The 20,225-nt window shown below is 38.2% G+C and overlaps 1 protein-coding gene across 1 annotated transcript; it reads right to left on the bottom strand.

Moving 5' to 3' along the window:
* Positions 1-291: 291 nt before the first annotated feature.
* On the bottom strand, positions 292-17,706 carry LOC6563053. Its single transcript, XM_032737578.2, has 6 exons — positions 17,629-17,706; positions 11,708-12,204; positions 7,733-7,955; positions 6,018-6,145; positions 4,674-4,842; positions 292-620 (listed from the first exon to the last, which is right to left on the bottom strand). Exons 1-6 carry the CDS (start codon positions 17,675-17,677, stop codon positions 355-357), a joined length of 1,332 nt encoding a protein of 443 aa, XP_032593469.1. The 5' UTR covers positions 17,678-17,706; the 3' UTR covers positions 292-354.
* Positions 17,707-20,225: the final 2,519 nt, after the last annotated feature.

Genomic DNA, 20,225 nt, shown 5'->3' on the forward strand with positions numbered 1-20,225 from the left:
GTGTGTGTGTGTGTTTGTGAGTGTGAGTGTGAGAAAGTTACTCTAAGATCATTTATCATTTAAGTGTATTTATATTAGTCTAGATTCTAAGAGTGGGTTTCTTTTTTCTTTTTTCTTATTCTTTTTTTTTTCTTTTTGTTTGTGTTGTCTATTTTCGATTTATTTTTTGAGGGGATGCTCACCTTATGTCCGCCTCATATACTTGCCTAAACGTCACTGCTGCAGTTGTTGTTGTTGTTGTTGGGTTTGCTGTTGCAGCTGCTGTTGCTGATTGCTCAAGTTGTTGTTGCTGTTGTTGATGTGGGCCACGCCCTCGCCAATGCCATGCGACACTGAGCAGCGAGGACAGCAGACTTAAAATACATTCGAGGATGTATCTGCAACTGCTACTGCTGCTGCTGCTGCTGCTGCTGTTGCTGTTGCTGCTGCCCCCTCTGGTTGTGGCAAGTCGAAACTGCAGCGTCGACGTCGCTGCCGCGGCTGCACCGCTGAGGGCCGCATGGAGTGCCTGACAAATGCCAAACTGGAGAAGCACACAAACAGGTACACTAAGAGATAGCGATGCGGAGACATGGGAGGATGGGCTGGTGCCGCGTGCTGCATTGCTGCTGGGAACTCCCCTGGAAACGGAATGAGAAACACCTGTTTAATTTACATCTTTATTGCTGTTCTCATACTCAGATATTGGTTGAAACGAAAACAGTTAAAATATGTATATTTATGTATATATATATTGTGTCTGTGTGTGTGTGTGTGTGTGTATTCAGTGCGTGTCCTTGTGATATATTTCACTTGAAGTAGATGCTTGTTTGTGTTGAGTTCCATTTACTTAGAAGCTTGTTAATATATGTGTTAATAAGTCAATGCGGAGCTGATTATCATAGACATTGAGTCACAATTCGTATTTAATCCGACTAAAATACTAACTGTATTACCAGCTCGAACAAAAGTGCAACTACAAAGTGAAAGTTGTTCTGCAACCCACAAAAACCAACAAACATCAAATAACATAACAACTTCAAACGGAAAATACTCGAAAAATGTCATAAAATGGGTTGCAAAAGTCAAACAGGCACATGAGACACAAATGTATACTATATATGTGTGTATATATTCATGGTATACAAAGGAAAATGCACAGTTGTTGGGGGGAAGAAAAACATCGCATAAATACAGGAAAACACGGAACTTGTTACCAGAGACAAGTGGCATCCATGACGAAGCTGCAACGGCAACAACTGCAGCTGCGGCATCAAGTGAGTACAGTGGGGCAAACTGACAACTGGCTTGTGTATGACTTAAGTAGATATAACTTATTTATGCATCATAACAATTATATATAAATCCAAAAATGATGAATAGTTATTGATTAAATATATATTTAAATATTTACTATACATGTTTTAGTATATCCAAAATAGCTAAGTAAAAATCTATTTTAGAAAATGTGTATATAAAAAATGTTGGTTTTCTAACTACTCAGTACTTCTTTTAATATATACAACTGATTGGTTAACTGATTAAACAATTTTAAAACGTGGCTCAAAAGTATTCCACTGTGTGTGATGGAAAGTGGAAAGTGGTGGCGAGTCCATGAGCCCGACGCAGCTGATGTTGATGCGGCAAGCCAAACAAACAAATAAATACACAAACAAACGAATGAACAGACAAACACGTCCAGGAATTTATATTGTATTTGGGCGTCTCGGATTCTCTTTTTCCCCGGGCTTGCATGTCGCTCGAGCAATAAACAATAAAAGCCAAATAATGAAAAAAAAAGAAGAAAAAATCAGTAAAGAAAAAGAAATGAGAGAGAGAAGAACGAGAGGCAAACAGAAGCCGCCTGTCATTGAGAGTGAAACACGGCGAAAACAAAAGCCGAACTACTAGAAAATCAACACAATGTTGACTGCTGTTGGCATATAATAATAAAAATAACAACAAAACAAAATGTTGCGTCAACAACAATGCAAAGTAGCAACACAAAACGGACAAAACATAATAATAATCAGAAACAAGTGTGCCAAAGCAGTTAACGGAAACAACGCGCATTGCATGCACAATATGGTAACAAGGATGAGTACACCCTCATCGCAATGTGTGTGTGTGTGTGTGTGTGTGTGTGTGTGGTGCCAACGTTGTGACATTATCTAGCAGACACCGTTGCGACAATGACAACGACGACGACGACGACGACGACGACAACTTGACATTAGTGAAAGTCGCAAAGGAAGTGGCATGCAGCATAAAGTCAAGCTAGGCAAAATGGTAAAGTAGGATGGGGGTAGTGGCGGGGTAGATGGGGTATGTGGTTGAGGTGGGGCTGCTGTAGACCAAGCGTAACATAAACATAATTTTCATGGGCCACGCGCGCTCCTTTACCAAGTGCAAGCCACCATTCCGTGCCCAAACACGTGCGCGGAAAATGTCGCAGCATTTCCAACAGCGAAAACAAAAAAGAAAACTTCTGCAGGGGGTTCGTGTGGTAGTATGGAGGGGGTTGGAGGGGGTTTAGAGTGCTGTAAGTTGCTTTGTTTGTTATAATGATTACTGCTGTGCACACCATTTTTGAGGTAAGTGCGGGGGAAAACTGTATTTTTAATTTTCATGCAACGCTTTTTGCAGTTAGCACAAAGTATATTGAATATATATAGCAGATATTATAAGTTTGTCGCCCCCCCTCCCCTCTTCTGCAGCCATCTATAGCAGCGCCCAATTAGCATATTTCCACACCATTTGCTGTCTTGGCAACACACCCCACAGTTAACAGCTACTTTCTAATCGATATTTGCGCTGGGTTTTTCACACTTTTTCTATTTATTGATTCATACTATTTTCTTAAACACTTTGCCAACATGAACTTCACTCGCTGGCTATTTTCAGCAGTCGCTTCAAATGCGTGTCTTTAGTCGAGTTACTTCCACCTCAAGTGGCACGCTTTAGTGCTTCCACTCAGCACCTTTTTGGCCTGGTTTATTTGGTGTCAGTGCTTGTGTTACCTGTAGCTGCATTTCTATGGCTGCCCAAATACGACTTGAGCTCTCAGATCGGTCGGAAGCCATTAACGGTTTTCAATTCTTTTGGAATTAAGCTACACATTGTATGTGTCCAGCTTTGTATTTATCATTCATTTCTCGCTGGACGGCAGACTACACTTTGAGTGAGCATTTAAAAATCATCATTTATTATAGAAGAACATAAACGTGTTTAAACTGAGCACAAGTTGTGCGCCCAACTCAATTCTTACGGCACACTTCTTAACAACTATTCCGAGTTGGCTCAAAGGGATTCCTTGGCAAAGCATTTTCAGTTCAGTGCATTTCTCATACAATTATTAACTGAAGTTCTGACTAATCTTTTGCAGTACTCTTCAACCGACTGAGCATCTCTTTAAATTCCCGCCAAGCAACTCTTGATTCCATTCATCATTCCACGCAATTCTGGCATTCAGTTGCCAGCCACAAAGCATTCATAAACCCGCATTAGCCACAATGCTCTGCCTCTGTTGGCCCAACCCTTTTGTCTTCTTCATTAGCATGCTTTACTTCAACACTTTTCATGCATTCTTCAACCACTTCTTCCACTTTTTCTTCTTCTGCATCTTCTCATTCATCTACCCACAATGTAGTCAGTCAGACAGTCTCTGGCCATTTATGTATATATTTCTGTCCATCACGGCAAACTTTCGCCTTGGTCCATTGTACTCTGCGTTTACTTTTTGAGCATTCAAAATTATTATCAGGGTATTTAAACTTTATCACAACTTTTGCGTAGCAAATGCATAGGTTATCTTTAATCTTTAATCTTTAATCTGCATGCAAACTCGAACCTTTTTTTCGGTTGAAGAACTTAATAAACTACTTTGCTATTAACATATTTTGTTTTACAAACTAAAATGATTATATAATTAATTTTATACATCGATATTATTGCACTTACAAAAAAAAAATATTCAAAATTTGTTAAGGAACAATTTCAATTTTGAGAAAAGCGCTCTGAATTTTAGAAAATCGCCCCGAAAGCTAGAAATATTTTCTTATTTTTAGAAATAACTAATTAAAAATAATGAAAATTTCGAATAATTTGAATGAAGTATATATTTTAATAATAGAAAATATTTCTAAGCTCAAATTTTCAGCGAAAAATCATTTCTAAAATGTTATAATTAATAATAAAATTTACTTTCTCGACTCATAGCTTAGATATAGTTTAGATAGTTTAACTAATCGCTGACTAGATCGGTGGGAAGTCACCCATCTCGCTTCAGTTGAAATTTTAAAATACTAATGACTAATAATAATACAAGCTCCAAATAAATAAATATAAGAATTCTGTGTGTGTATATAAAAAAACGCCATGGCAATTCTGCTATTATTTTCTAATAAAAATTTAGAAACATCCAGGTTACTAGAAAAACACAACCCACCGTTTAAGAAATATACTTTCTGAATAAGAAGATAAGTGGCAATTTTCTAAAATTGAGCAGATTTTCGTATAGTTTTTGAAGGTATAAAAGCACTTAATATTAAACACTTTCTCTGCTAAGGGTATTCGCAACTTCGGTGTGGCAATAAATGCTTTAACAGTTTTTTTTTTTTTGGTATTTATGTGGAAGTGTTGGTTGTGTGTGTGTGTGTGTGTGTGTTGGTTGTGTTGTCGTTGATTTTACTTACCATTCAGCACATGTACCGTTACGCTTTTGGGCTTTGCATTTGATGGATTACATTGATAGTGCCCGGAGTCCGATGGACGCGCTGATTTAATCAGCAGGAACGATGTCGTCGTGTCACCTTTGTTGGTAACAACCGAGACGCCGCCCCGTGGCGAATCATAGTTGATTATCTGCAAAGAGACAGAGACAGAGGCAGAGCGAGCGCGAGCCCCGACAATTGCAGAGTAAGCCAAAGTACTTGACCATTTATGTACACACATAAAAAAAAAGAGGAGCAACGAGACAGACTGAGAGAGACTGAGAGAGAGAGAGAGAGAGAGACTGAGAGGAGCGCGAGTAATAAACATGGCCAATTTGTATGCGAATAACATTTACAATGCCGCATGGACGTAGTCGCATCAAATTAGTTTTTATGCGACATTCATTTTCTAAGCCATAAAATTGTTTTGTGCGCAGATTACGCATACGCACTGTTGCACGCCACTGGAAAATTAAAAACTTTTGAGCGTGCTACAACAGCCAAATTTATATATGCATGGACAAAAAAAAGAAAAAGCGAGAAAGAAAGAAAGATAGGCGAACAAAAGCAAAACAATAAAATTAAATCTGTTCATGGCAAAACTGGCACTAATGGCAACTTGCGACCACACCCACTCTCACGCCCACTGTCCCTCCTCCGTTCCCACTCCCACTCAACCCTTCTTAAAAGCATTCTATGCTCTATAGAAAATACATAATAATAGAAGGGCTGTGAGCAACAGCAACCCTTACATATTCCCAATACAATAAGCTAAAACATGGCCGTGACTAAAGTCCCAAAGCATGAACTGAAGTAAAACACCTAAAATGGAAAACTAAAACGTGGCTTTAACAGCCGCAGGGATGCCACTGACAACACCAACAACAACAACAACAACAACAACAGCTGGATGAGCACTGGAGGAGCTGCGGGAGCAACGGAAGCGGCACTGGAAGCCAAACCAAAATCCATTTAAAACCCTTGCCTCAACGGGTTTTTTTTTCTTTCCTTTTGGGCTCCCTCCCCTGGCATAGTGCTTAAATGGCATTTTCTTGCAGTCAACAAAATAGAAACACAAAATAAAAGAGGGGTGCCGAAAAAAAAGAAAAACCGAAAGAGTTGCACAGTTTTTGCCATTGCAAAGCTAATTTAAAAGTTACTAAATTGAAGCAGCGCTTCAGATCCCTCATCATTTATAGCCAGCGCCATAATGATACCCCAAAGTAATTGCCTGTCGAAATTGACAAAAGCCCAAAAAAAACAACAATAAAAAAATCCAAAAAAAAAATGGAAAATTACGTTTAAAAAAAAGCACCTTACACTTACAGCGTTGTTGTGATTCCAAAAGATATAGGCCGGCGGCTCCGGTGAATTGAGTATGACACAGGTGAGATTTATAGTCGAACCGCTTTCTATATACAAATCTGGTGCGCCGATAATTTCCGTTGAGGGCTCTGCAAGATAAAAATAAAACAACGAACAAACAAACAAACAAGTTGCATCATTGTAATTACTTGAATATCTTTTAGCTTAGTCCAACAAAACGATTATAGCCTATTTTTGTAGACAACCCTCAAACTGCTCATTTGAGCTTGTGCTGTAAATATTTTTAGGCCTCTTTCAATTAAATTACCTACCCCGTCTAGGGCACTTCGGTACGTAGATTTAGCTCAAATGAAATGGCAATTAGGTAAATACAAATTTTTGGAGCTGGCTCGAGCCGCCTCATTAGAAATACAAGTGTAATTTAAATGCGCAACATTTTCAAAAGATTTTCATTGAAATTTCCATGAAATGGAAGTGCTCGTTTTCCCCAATTCCTCCCCTCCCCCTATCACCATCTTTTGCGCACCTCTCCAGCGCTTGCCATAGCAACAAGTGCAAAAAGTTTACTCAAACATTAATTTTATGTAAACTTTATCAGCGTCATTGAAATATTAGGTCAGAAAATTGTTTTTCTTAATTTATATCGAAACTTTAACAGCAACAAAGCTTAACTGGATACCTAATTTGGCACAGGTCGATTATCAGACAAACTCTAAACAGACACCATTTAATTTCAAACTATTTCAAACCTGCTCAGGTCAATTGAATTATCTTTAACAATAACTTAAGATTGGCCCCATCAATTATTAAACTTGACCTATCGATAAACGCACTTTAGGAATTCGGAATGTCATCCACAACATATTTCAAATTTATTACAAACTTATTATGTGATCTGTTTGATTAGCAGATGTTTTTAATTGAATTACCACGCTTTGCCACACATCAAATGTTATTGATAATTTGCCATCTAAATAATCAATTTGTTAATCAAATTAGTCTTTTGATATTTGTATTTGAAATATTCACGTGCCCAATTAACATGTCCGCATTTTTGTAAATATATTCATATATATATATTCCTTTTAAGTTGGTAATTAATTTATTTATTGTTTATATTTGAAAGTTTTATTCTACATTAAACTAATTAAATTAAATTCTCAGCACATTTTCAAATTAAATTGTTCTCACACTTATTTTTTATGCAATGAACCCGTTCAAAATGTGAGAAGGGATAAGGAAGCTTAAGGTCTTAAACAAGGAAGCCCCGTTAAGGATATTTTTTTGAACCATGTTCAGCTGTTCGTCTCTATCAACGAGCCCATTTGAAGGACTATAAGAACTGCAAATTTGAAATATAATGCTCTCTCGAATACCACAATCTGATCAAGTTTGTTTAATTTTATCGATAACTGCACCCGTTTTTAAAAATATTGAAAGACCCAAGCATAAAGAAATCGCCTCGCAATTCACTTTTATTATATACAGACATATTTATGATCACTAAAAAATTTCACAAAGAACATAAAGCTTTCTATGTATTTAAAAGTCAAGTTTTTGGGTATCTCCTAGTCGAGCTCTCTCGATACTAACTTGTAGTTTTGGTAAAGCATTTATTGGTACAATGTGAATTGGTAACCAAGACGACTCTGACTTCTTCTGGAGTGCCACAAAAGTGCCCTTCTAACTTGGGCGTAGTGTAGCGTAATACTTACCAACAACAGTCAAGTGAATGTAGTGACTCATGTGGGGTGTTGTCGACACTTGGCACTCATAGATGCCGGAATCGCGGTGTTGCGGATATTTGATTTGTAGCATCCAGTCTTCCGTTTGCGGTTGATGTATGGCCCGAAAGCGCTGATCGGAGGTGTACGTATAACGACCGACTGTGAGCAAATGGATGTCCCGATGTCGCACCCACGAAACCTGCAGCAACATCTGGATAAAAATATAAAAAAAAAGGAAAAAAATCGAATCAAAAGTTGAGTCATACGAAGAGATTTCATTTGTCAAGACAAAATTTGCGTGTTAAGTTTAATTTATTGCGCAAACAGTTTAAAAAGTCTATTTCACACGCAATCTTTAGAGGGCCTTCTTTTATAACAAGGGGGTTGCTTTCTCTTCTCCCCCCTTTTTTTTTTTGTTTGTTTTCGTTTTTTTTTTGTTGTCTTTGGAAAATGCAAATTTATTGTGAAATGCTTGATATGTTATTCTTTTATGCTAAAGAAAATCAAAAACTTTGAAGCACACATGTGACGCCCTCGCTGAAGAAGGGTCGAGCACAAAACACAGCCTACCCTTATCAATTTGACTGCCGGCAACTTTGCTGTTGCCTCGAGGCAAAATTGATGGCAACAGGATGGTGGTGGTGGTGGTGGTGGTGGTGGGCCACGCCCATGCTAATGCACACCTGTTTGGCAACCACCTGCTGTTAACGTGTCTAAGCTCAACATTTTTTAAGTGACTGTGATTTAGGGGTGCGGACAAGCGACACCCACCCCCATCCCATACCCATCCCATACCCATCCCAACAGTGTCGCGTGTCATACGTCAGCTGTGTGCATTTTCATTTTCATTTTCGTTTTCGTTTTCAATTTCAATGACACCAGCTTAGCAACATGCTGCCGCTGCTGCCTGACAACAAAGAGTGACGGCAAAGTTAATGGACAAGAAACTCAGAAGTTGCACGGAAATTCAATGGCTCCATGGTTGCGCCTCGCAGACTCTGACAATGTTCTTCGCCAGGTGCTGCAAACAGACGCAATGTTAGGCTAAAGTTTTGCCTGAATAAAGTTTAATGTAATTAACACCAAATGCTCGAGCAGTTCTAGAACACACGCAAAATTCATGTTGAATTCAGCACTGCTTGCCACCAATCTTTGCGTGGCTGCCACCAATCACCAACATTTACTTTCAGTTTTTCCCATCACCCACTCCACTCCACTCGACTCGAGTCGACTCGACGCGACTCGACTCCTTTCAGCCAAAACCAGCAAAATCACTCGACGACCTCTCGCTGTTCGCCAAGTTTATGCGTATTATGCGTGTTTACAGTATCGTAAAATTTGTGTATCGATTGCATATATATATAGAAATATTTTTTGGCTGCTGGGCGAAGAACATCAGCGAGAAATCTTTGACGTTTTTATGGCTCAATTTGCAGTGCGCTGAAAAGTATGCTTTAAAATTTGTTTAGACGCTTGTTATTTTATACCCAGTGGTGGTTCGCTGTGGTGTATTTAAAGCAGCATAATATGCCTTTCATCAGCAATAGACATCGTTAAAAATATCTCCAATTTCATTTGATATGAAGCCAATTTGACATGAACCAAATTTCAACAAAGAACCGATTTGGCAGGCCTTATTAAGTGATTTGTTTTGATGTTAACAAAGCTACAACATCAAAGTAATGTCCTCAGTCATTGATATATTCGAAAACCATTTATAATATGCGATTATTTTTACAGGGCATCTCACAGTCGCACTGCTGAATATCATCGAAAATGATTACACGCTTAAACTTTAGCTGTGCACTTTATTTTGGCTTTGAATTATTCAGAAGCGCTTTGTTTTGCGTCGGGGGGCTAAGAAAAGAAGCCCCGCCCCTTAAAACTCATTACCGCTCGCATGCTGTTATCAGGAGAGGTAGAAACAGGAGCAGGAGCAGTAGCAGTAGCAGTAGCAGTAGCCGCACCCGTAAAATGTCGACTCCGACTGCGAGTCTAATGAAAAACGCCATTAATAATGTAGAAAACATAAACATCCGTTCGCTGTTTATCATTACTCGACGGCGCACATAAAACAGAAGGCGGCTAACACCTCCGATTTTTTATCTGTCGGCTGGCTTAAGTTGTCCCGAGTCGCTTGCCAAATCTTGGCTGCAATGATGTATTACTTCATTAGGCTGCTTTGCCGGTGGGGGGAGGCCGGAAATGGAGTTGAAAAGTTCACGATTTTGGGGTTGGGACTTGGGTTGGGGGTCTGGTTGCTGCTGTGGCTTGCCACAAGGTGAAAGCTAATTAGACTCTCGGCTGACAATCCGAACAAATGATTTTTGCCTTAATGGTTTCAAGAAACTTTGGAAAACGGTGTGGAAAATTATGAGAAATTGGTAAATTATCGACAAAACTGTGTGACTTTGAGATAATTAAAATAGAATGAAATCATTTCAATATATTATTATTATTATTTTATTAAAATTTAAACTAATAACAATCGAACATAATGTTTTCGATTTAAAATGTTCTATTCTGATCTCTTCCCTACCCATGCGTAATTATGATTTTCCCTGAATCACAAAAACATAATCAGATAAGTAAATAAATTAAAATTAAATTGATGTCATTGTGTGCCTGGATAAACATAAATCTCTTATGCACCTCATTAAATTGTACAATAAACATGTATTCAAATGTAGAAAAAAGAATAATGCCAAGTTTAGCCTGCTTATAGATAATATTACAAATTTATGGCCGTTGAAAAAATGTTGAACTGGTGAAAGGAATAAAATATTATTTGACCCAATTTTATGAAGCTAGGTGCGAATCTATAAATAATCAGGTGAAAAGTATCCAAAGAGCGTTAATTAACTCGTCGCTTGTCTGTTGATGATCGATTAAGTTATCCAACTAATACGCATCTAATGAAGTTGCCAACCATTCGCTTGGGTGGCCAGACCAGGCTGACCCAAAAACCTGAACCGACCTTTACCTAACCCACATCTGCATGTGTTGAAAGCTATCTAAGACAGCAACCGAAAACTTTTCACCACCCATTGCCCCCCCCAAACACTCACAAGCATACAAAGACTTGCAAAGGCCGCTCGAATTTAATAATCACGCAAATTAGTTTTCGAAACCGCAACTCAAACAACAGAGTCAGACGAGTCTATGCCATCTACGGACTTGCCATCTAACCATCTAACCACCTAATCACAGACAGATGGGAGTGTGGGTGCCGGGTGCAGGGTGCGGGGTGCGGGGTAAAGTAATGTGAGGCAGACATGTAACATATTATTATCGGAAAATAAGCACGGGCCGCACAGGAAGTAACGGAAACCAAATGACTACGGCGCAGGTTGCAAAACTAAAACCCAAAAAAAAAAAGAAGAAAAAACCCAAACTGAACAAAATAACAAAATGAAAGCTTTTGCATATTTGTATTATTTTTTCGTTGGCTTGGCTTGGCTTGGTTTGTTTTGCTCTTGTGTGGGAAGCGTCGTCCCAGCAGTCGATTTGAATAGTTTGCCAGGTTTGGCAGCCTAGGCCCGAAGTGTAGGCTCAGAAAGAGAGAGAGAGAGAGAGAGAGCTAGTGTGTGTGTGTTGTGAAATGTTTGCGGCATTTCCTTCCGCACAGCACGACGACGAAGTCGAAGCGCTAAAAGTTGAATAAAGTAAAATCGGTTTCCTGTTTCGCTATAATTAATCATTTTGTTTTGGCAGCGGAACAATTAGCCGAAGCCACCATGTGGGCGCAGTTTACGTGCTAATTAGCTAAAAAACATGAAACTGTAACACACACACACACAGCTATACACACACACACACACACACACATTACAAATCACATTTTGATGGCACATAATGACATAACAATTGCACAAACTGTTGCCTTGGTTGGGTTATAGGGGTAAAGCTTGACAAGTTAAATTATTGTTTTTTGTTTTTTTTTGTTTTTTTTTGCGAACTTACCGTTTTGTTGCCCAGATTCTTGACCCGACAATTCAAATAGGCCGTTTTGCCGAGCAGCGCGGTGACATTTTTCGAAGCGTTCCTATCGAAATAGGGTCCACTATTGCGTGAGTCGTCAATCAGATCGATGCTGTTGCGATTAATGCCGGATGCGGCTGCAAGTGAGGCTATTGAGTTGCCTTTGTGCAGACTGCCGCTGGCAATGCCACTTATTGTGGTTGTTGTTGTTGTTGCTGGTACCCCCGAACCGGAGCCAGAGTTCGGAATAGAGCTAGTGCTAGAGCTGGAGCTGGAGCTGATGTCAGTTGTCATTGAGCCGGTGGCTGTTACATGGCTAGTTGTGTAGTTTCCGTTGATGTTAGTATTGCTGCTCATACTTCCGGTTCCGGGAACACCATTCACAGCAGCAGCTGCAGCCGCATCGCCCTCATTTGGTATGGCATTATTACTGCTGCTCACATCCTTTGATTTATACGAGTCCCGCTGAGCGGCAAGCACTGCAATGAATACATAAAACACAAAACATAAATTTTGAGTGTTTGCCAAATATTCGCATTACGGTATGCAATTAAATTGCCCCGGAAAGTATGCCACACATTTTAAATGCCAAGCAATTGTCTCCAACCTTTTTTATGGCTCTCGCACACATACACACAGACACACACACACACACACAGCCGTTTATTGCGTGTGTGTTTGAGGATATCATTATTGTAATTGCATCCGTTTCGTATTTGGAATTGTTCTGGGTTTCATTTCCGTATTGATTTCACCACTCGTAATGCAGAAATCATTTCAGTTGCCATGCAATATTCTAGTATATAGAGCGGAAATGGAATTCTGGTACCAAATAATATCTTATATATATATTTAACTTTCAAACTCCACAGCTGAAGTCGAATCCCGACGGGAGTCACAATATATCAGAGTAAACAAAAAAACCCAGCGAAAAACTAATTTGGACTGAAAATAATATGAACAACAATAACGCGAAAAATTTGACTTTTGACAATTGGAAGATTGCCTAAAATTCCGTTCAAGAAGCTTGGAGAGTTTTGCCACTTTCTAGAAATATGTGCACAACATTAAAGTGAAACTGGTTTTATGCGCAAGTGAAAAAATTGGATAATCCCCAAGTCGAAAAGTCATTAAGATCTAACTTGGCTAAAGCAAGCTGGCAAATGGCCAAATCACAATAAACTGCATTTCATAGCCCGCAAAATTGTCAAAGATGCTAACAATGTATATATATATATGTATATATATTTCGGTTAAGTGGATAACTTGAAGTGATTGCTTTATAATGGCTAGAAAATGCAATATGCAAATGACTTTACACACACCAACAAGATCAAGTTACGAACTTAAATTGATGCCATCATATGCAATATCGTTACCATAATTGTTCAATTAGTTCACATTTTGGCCATAACAGACCCGGACTGGCTTTCAACTTTTTAGCCCCGACCAAAAGAGCACATGTTAAACTTTTGTGTATTTAAACCCGAGCCCCAGCACATTGTTTGCTTTCCATCGATAACGCACACAAACGCAGAACTAGTTTTGGCTCGAATACCTTTCAGCCATTTAGGTAATTAGCAAATTACGCATACACACACACACACACACACACACACACACACAGAAAAACTCGTTGGGTATTCGCGTATCGTATGTGGGGCATAAACTTTTGTTTTGCGCTTTTTGTGTTTTATTATTTTTTGTGTGTGGTTTTTTTTGTTTTTTTTTTGCTGTTTGCTTTACGTTTATCAAATTTTCATGTTTTTGCCACAACTATAGCACAGTAAAAGGCACTTGGATCCTTGCTGTTGTTGTCGTAGTTACGACCAATTTTTATCCACCGCCATTTATCCCATCACTTAGCAGCCAACAGCCAGCAGCCAGCAGCAAGGACGATGCGGATGACGCCGATTCGTCTGCTTGAGATACAAACACAAATACACACTCATATGTGTCCGTGAGTGTTTATTTTTATATCTTAAGTGTGTGTGTGTGTGTGTGTGTTGAGCACTTGATACGCTTATTACGCCCAGGCAGAGAGAGAGAGAGAGAGAGTTTTTATAGCGCAAGGGCGAGCTGTGAGCTGGCGACCATTTTATAGTTGGCAGCCAGCGACTTTATTAGATTAAACATGTTGTGCACGTTGGCTCAAGATTGTCAGTCACACACACACACACACACGCACACACATTTATACCCTTACACACACAGACAGAAAAATAAAATATTTCTCACACAAAACTAAAAAAAAAAAAAAAACAATTTCAACTTAGTTTTTGTAAAGATGCTATTTCTATAGTCGAGTATTTTAAGCTCATTTCAACTTTGAATTTAGTATTTGTCAACTTAAAAATGTAGTACGAAACATACTTCAAGTGAGGATTAAACTATCTCAGAAAAAACACACAAATGAATAATGATTTCTAGATGATTTTCAGCTTAAGCCAAGACAAGGCGAAAATAGTTTGTGCTAAAAAGCTTAGATACAAATTTGTTATCTATTTCATATATAAATTTGAACAATACAAATAAATAAGTCTGGTGACTTTTGTATAATATTTATATTGACAAATATCGTAAATATGATAAAAGAACTTATAAAATACAAAAATAAATATTGAGTTAATATAAAAGACTTCCAGTTTTAAATTACAAGTTAGTTTTTGATTAAAAAAAAATGTAGTAAATCGAACTTTTTCTTAATTTATAACATTTATGTTGGGAACATTCATAATGTAACTCATTCGTACCAATTTTAATTACTTAATTACTTGCTTACGATAGGTCTGCTTGTGCAGTGGACACTTTATGTAAATCCTTTTTTAATTAAATACATTTTCAATTCTCGCTTCATTTATTTTCTTAATAAAGCCACCATTTTTCTCTCACTGTACTCATCGCACACACAGACAATTTATCTAGCATGCTTGCTTGTTGTTAGCCATTGCCCCATCGCCCCCTGGCCATGTTTTGGCCAGCCACATCGCATGTCCTGGCAGTAGTCAGTATTGACAGCCAGAACAGCATTTTGCGTATGCGTTGGCTATCCATGTGCGCTGTTCAATTGCCAAGGCAAACACAATGTGGCTACTAAGTTGGCTGCAACGCTAAAATGCCAACTGTCCGTGCGTTTCTGTGTGTATATATATATTTATATATATATAAATATGTGTGTATAGATATATGCGCAGGCTGTCTCTGTCGGAGCAAAACAACATGATGATAAATAAAGAGCCGCAGGATAGAAATTAAAATAAATTGACTGCTTGGGATGCGGTAGCCGCAACGGTAATGCGGCCAATGCCAACAGCAGACAACAATAACAAGAACAACAACAACAACAAGATGAAAAACAACAGCAGCAACCACATAAATTAAGAGCTTCAATATAACGGTACTTGCTTAAAAAGCGCCCTGCAGAAATCAAAAGTCATATGCCGGGTCGTTTCGACTTCTCGACGTTAGCGTCAACGTCAACGTCAGCGTCAGCGACAACGTCAACGTCAGCGTCAGCGTTAAACAAGAGCCGACCGCAGGCCATATTCCTGTTGCCGCTTCTTCTTTCTTAGCTGCTCCTTGCTGTTTTTGTTCTTGCTCTTCTTCTTCTTCTTTTTGCTGTTGTTTAGATTGTTGTAGTTATGTACGTATGTTATTAACATGACTTTGTTCTTGTTGCTGTTGTTGTAGTCAGAAACATTTGAAATGTCAAAACTTTTTGGTCTCTGTATGTGCTATATGCTCTGTGTGCGCGTGTGGGTTTATTTGTGCCAGTGTGTTTGTGTCTTGGCTAAAATTACGTCTCGAAAACTTTTAAATTTTTAAATTCACTTAAAAATTAGAAATACTTGTTGTTTGTTCCCCTCCCCCACCGCCCCACAAAAAACAGAAAACAAGTGAAAAAAAATCAAGGAAATTCTTTAAATATTTAAAGGTATATTGCGCTTGTGCTGATGCGGATCTTTTATTGCTGTTGTCTTTTTGTTTGGCACATGAAATTGTGCAAAGTATGCGCTAAATTAAATGAGGGAAGTCGTATGCTGTCGTGTTATTTGAATATTTGTTCTTTCAACTTTCGTTTTTGATTGGGGTCCCCGACTTTTGCCAGTTGACAAATCTGCAGACAATTTCCTTGTGGCATTTTCTGTGCGGCATCAAAAACTTTTTCGACCAGTCTCCATTTCGCGATTGAATATGCAGAAAAATGTAGAAATATTTCACCCAAGCTAAGGCTAAAGTGGAAAAGTATTTGACATAAATAAAGTCACTTTTACTGTTACTCAGCAACACTTAACAAATGGCAATTAAAATAATCGAATTTCAGCAGATGCTCCGAAACAGCATCAAATCAAATATTTTGCTTTTTTTTTTTAACTACACAGTTCATTAAAGACTAATGATGATATCTGCTTTGCTCAGGTGGCCAAAGGCCCAAATGGCAGCCTTGTCATTAAGCAAGCACACGGCATATGAAAAATGAAAGCCATACTACACGCTTACACACACACACACACACACACACACACACACACAGAGAGAGAGAGAGAGAGAGAGAGAGAGAGGGGGACATAGTCGAGTGCAGTTAGTCATGCAGGACTGGCTAAAATCCTCACTCAATCAGGGCATGAGAATCGCTGGGGAATTTGATATACGCCCAGCAACAACTACTGGGGCCGGGCCAGGTTTTGGCCTGGCTTGGCCTGGCCTGGGCTGGCTGAAACATTGATTTCCCAAGACTTTACAGGCACACAAAATTAATTACCTAACCTAAAAACTCAGGACGAACTCTGACGGCAGTAGTAGGCATTATGTGAGAACGAACGAAATGTTGAAAAATGCCAAGTTGGCAGTGCCCGATTTCATTCATGCTGACTCATTGGGCATGACAACGAAGTGAATGATATCGAAAATCGTAATCAATAAGTGAAATTGGTCAAATCAATTTTGGCAACAATTGCAATTTGCTAGCGAAAGGCTCGAAGCGAAACTGGAGCACGAAATTTGATTAAAAGCTGGCCCTGTCAAAACTGATGAGGATGCCACTGAAAAAGACAACGAGAATGTGAATGAAAATGAAAATGAAAATATGGATGAGAATGAGAAGGAAAATGAAAATGAGAATAAGCACAGCACACTTGGAAAAAATACTTACTAGAAATACACCTTATCAGCTTTGTCAGTTTTCATTTCGATTTTTAATATTTTTCTAAAGTTCCAAGAGAATGTTTCCAACCATTTCCAATGATATTTTAAGATTTACAATAATTTCAAAAAAGCTTTTAAGATTCCAATGTTTCTGATGTCTTCATAAAAATATAAAAATCGAATAGCTAAACAAATCAAGTTTTTATAAGAAGAAATAGATGCCAGTTTTGACGCTTAAGTTTTAATTTTCGAATTTTGTGATCGTTAAGTAAGAAACCAACTTATAAATGATAGTTTGAGCCTAAAAATCCACAGGTTTACCAAGGCTATTAATTCTAAATAATAATGAAATATTTTCAATTTAGTTCGGAGAAACAAAGTTATAAAAATGATTTCCCATTAAATATGCAATATTGTGCAGAAGTTTGTGAAAAGCTGAAATAAATATGTCCGACCATATAGAGTATATATATTCTGGATCAGCATTGACAGCCATGTTCTGAGAGATAACTGCTCTCGATAACTGTCAAGAATAAGCAATCAATATATAATAAACAAAATATTGATCAGCTGTGAGCACTTCATTAAGATCGGATAAGAAATGTGCTTTCATATTGAATATTGCACAGACTAATATTCAAGATATTTCACAGCTTACAGTCGAGCTCTCTCGACTAGAGCATTCCAAATTTTAAGAAACTTTTGAGACGACATTGCCTATTTTCTTTTAGTTGTGGGTCATGTTTAATTTGGCTTACCTCCATTGCCGGATATCACAGCGATGACAACGACTAACATGCTGAGCATAATCAGTGCACGCTGGCAGCTGCTGCAGTCAACGATTGTGCTGATGGTGGTGGTGCTGCTGGTGGTGGTGGTGGTGGTGGTGCTGCTGCTGCTGCGCCTACTGCTGCTGTGTGCTGTGGAGGCGCACGTTGGCCATAGTCGTGTGCAATTCGTGGCTGCTATTTGGTCCACCACCGCCTCCTTTTCCTCCTCCAGCTGCGGCTGCGAGTCTGTACCCGAGTACGTAAAACGTTGCCGTTGACGCGGCTTTGCTCGTTGTTTTAAATTCGTTCGCTGGCGCGTTTCCATTTGAAAAGTTGCCATAATATTTCACTCAGTCAGTCAGTCAGCCAGTCAGTCAGTCAGTCAGTGAGTGAGTCAAGCGCCCGCCCTTGGCTTGTCTGCGCACTTGAACCTAGTTGAGGATGGGCACATTTGTTGGGCAATATAAGTTAGGGGCGTGGCTGGCCGCCTTATTAGCGCCTGCCATCTTGCCGCGATGCGTGAAATTGCCGAGCCGTCTTACAAATTGCTCGGCTTGGTTGGGACCTGCTCGCTGCTTGGACAGCCAGCTACAACCAGTTTCAATTCTTTACTTGGCCTACGCTGTTCGTGCCTAGTCCTAGTCCTTGTTGGCCTGCCTGGTCCCTGCCTGCTGGCAAACTACTTTGCATTTGTTCTGCTCGGCTGGTGCTGAGAAATCGCAGTCATTTTTCCAGCGATTTATATTCTATTTAATTCCACTTTAACACGATATCACTGGGTATCACTTCATCTTCATTAGCGGCCGGCACTGAGTACTGATTGTGAGTGTCCTTCGTTCTCAGCTCAGCTGCTCGGTTGCTCTTCTTCTCCTCCTTGTCCGTCCCGCCAGTCGACAGTCGACAGCAGCTGCAGCGATAGAAAGCATAATAAAAAGACAGTTTTGTGAGATGTGAGCGTTCAAAATGTTTGGAATTTCATTAAAAATTCAAATGTCAAAGTCTAAATAAATGTAAATTTGTGTGGGTGCGTGAGTCTGCCGGCACGTGCTGTTGCCATGTGGGTGTGTATACATTAAATACACATATATATATATATACATAAATATGTGGATATTTTATATTATAGCTGCCACGCGCTCGCCTCCTCTGTTTGTTTGCCTTATGAATGTCTTTCTGTAACTGACGAATATATATTCATATATATAAGTATATACAAGAAATGCCAAATGTTTCCATCTGAGCGAAATGTTGCCCCAAAAATTATAATCACAGCTGATGAACAGCAAGGAGGAATTCTGTTTTAGATACGCAAAAATGTGTTGTAATGGAAATCTATGGGATTTTCTTTTAAGTGCCTGTTTCACAATATATAATTATATTTACAGCTTGTGTGGAATGCCCAATTTTGAAAGCGTTCTCAGCTATATAATAAGTATATCAGTCATATCAAATATTTATACGACAGATTTTTGTATTTGTGCTTGAAACAGTTATTCGCCAGTTTTTTGAAACTTTTTGTTAATTGAGTGCTTTTGCATAAAATAAAGTTTTTCATAATTATTAAATTATTTTAGTTTTTAATAACAACAAGTGAAATACATAAAACTTTTTAAGCTGTATATTTAACTGTTAGTTGGAACATCAAAATGAACATCAACGTAAACCAAATAATTAAAACTTTTTCATTCTGAAGCACTTTGAAAGTTTTTCGTTGATGTTCAGATTATTCGACAAAAATGTACACTAGCTAAAGATAATCATTAATATTGTTATATATAATCTAATATTTTGAGTACACTACAAAAGTAATCCAACAATTTGTTGCTGCTTTACGATGAGCCAAAAAAAATGCTGTCGAGCTTAAAAAAATAAATAAGTTGATATTTAATCGGATTAGCGTCATATTTTTATGTTTTTATGAGTGATGAAAACCAAGCTTGCAATAGATCTATAATAAAAAAATGCTTAAAAAACACTGGATTAAAATTCAGCCAGTAGAGTTTGCCAAATTGTGCGAACTTCGAAAGTTTCCGCTATAAATACATCCTGTACCAAAAACATACAAAAATAAAGTAGAAACAGAGGAATCATATTTTTGACAGTCGATAAAAACATCAATCAGTAAAAACACCAATCAATCAATCTTAATTATATGTTCAAAACAACAAATTATTTTCTTTATTAAATTTGCCAACAAAAAAGCAACAGGTTTCCAATTAATTAACTTAAAAACTTGTCTACAAATTCCAAAACATTCTGTATAATAATTAATAATCCAATAAACCTTTGACACTAACTGTAAAATATTATATTAATATAACATAAATAAATAAATATAAATATAAAATAGCGAATACTTCTGGTCAAATGAGACTTTTTAAGCAGTGGCAAAAATATTGTTAATCCAATAAACATCCGAGCAGCAACTGAAATAAAGCCACAAAAGTGATTTTATCAAACAAAAATAAATAAATTAGAATACTCTAGTGGAAAGTGCTTGACTTGGAGTTATCAATAACTTAACTGATGCAATGCAACTTTGTCAGTTGATCAGTAACATGCAGAGCAATATTATATTTCAATTG

Source organism: Drosophila grimshawi, unplaced genomic scaffold, assembly GCF_018153295.1.
Source record: "Drosophila grimshawi isolate 15287-2541.00 unplaced genomic scaffold, ASM1815329v1 contig_311, whole genome shotgun sequence".
Taxonomy (NCBI): domain Eukaryota; kingdom Metazoa; phylum Arthropoda; class Insecta; order Diptera; family Drosophilidae; genus Drosophila; species Drosophila grimshawi.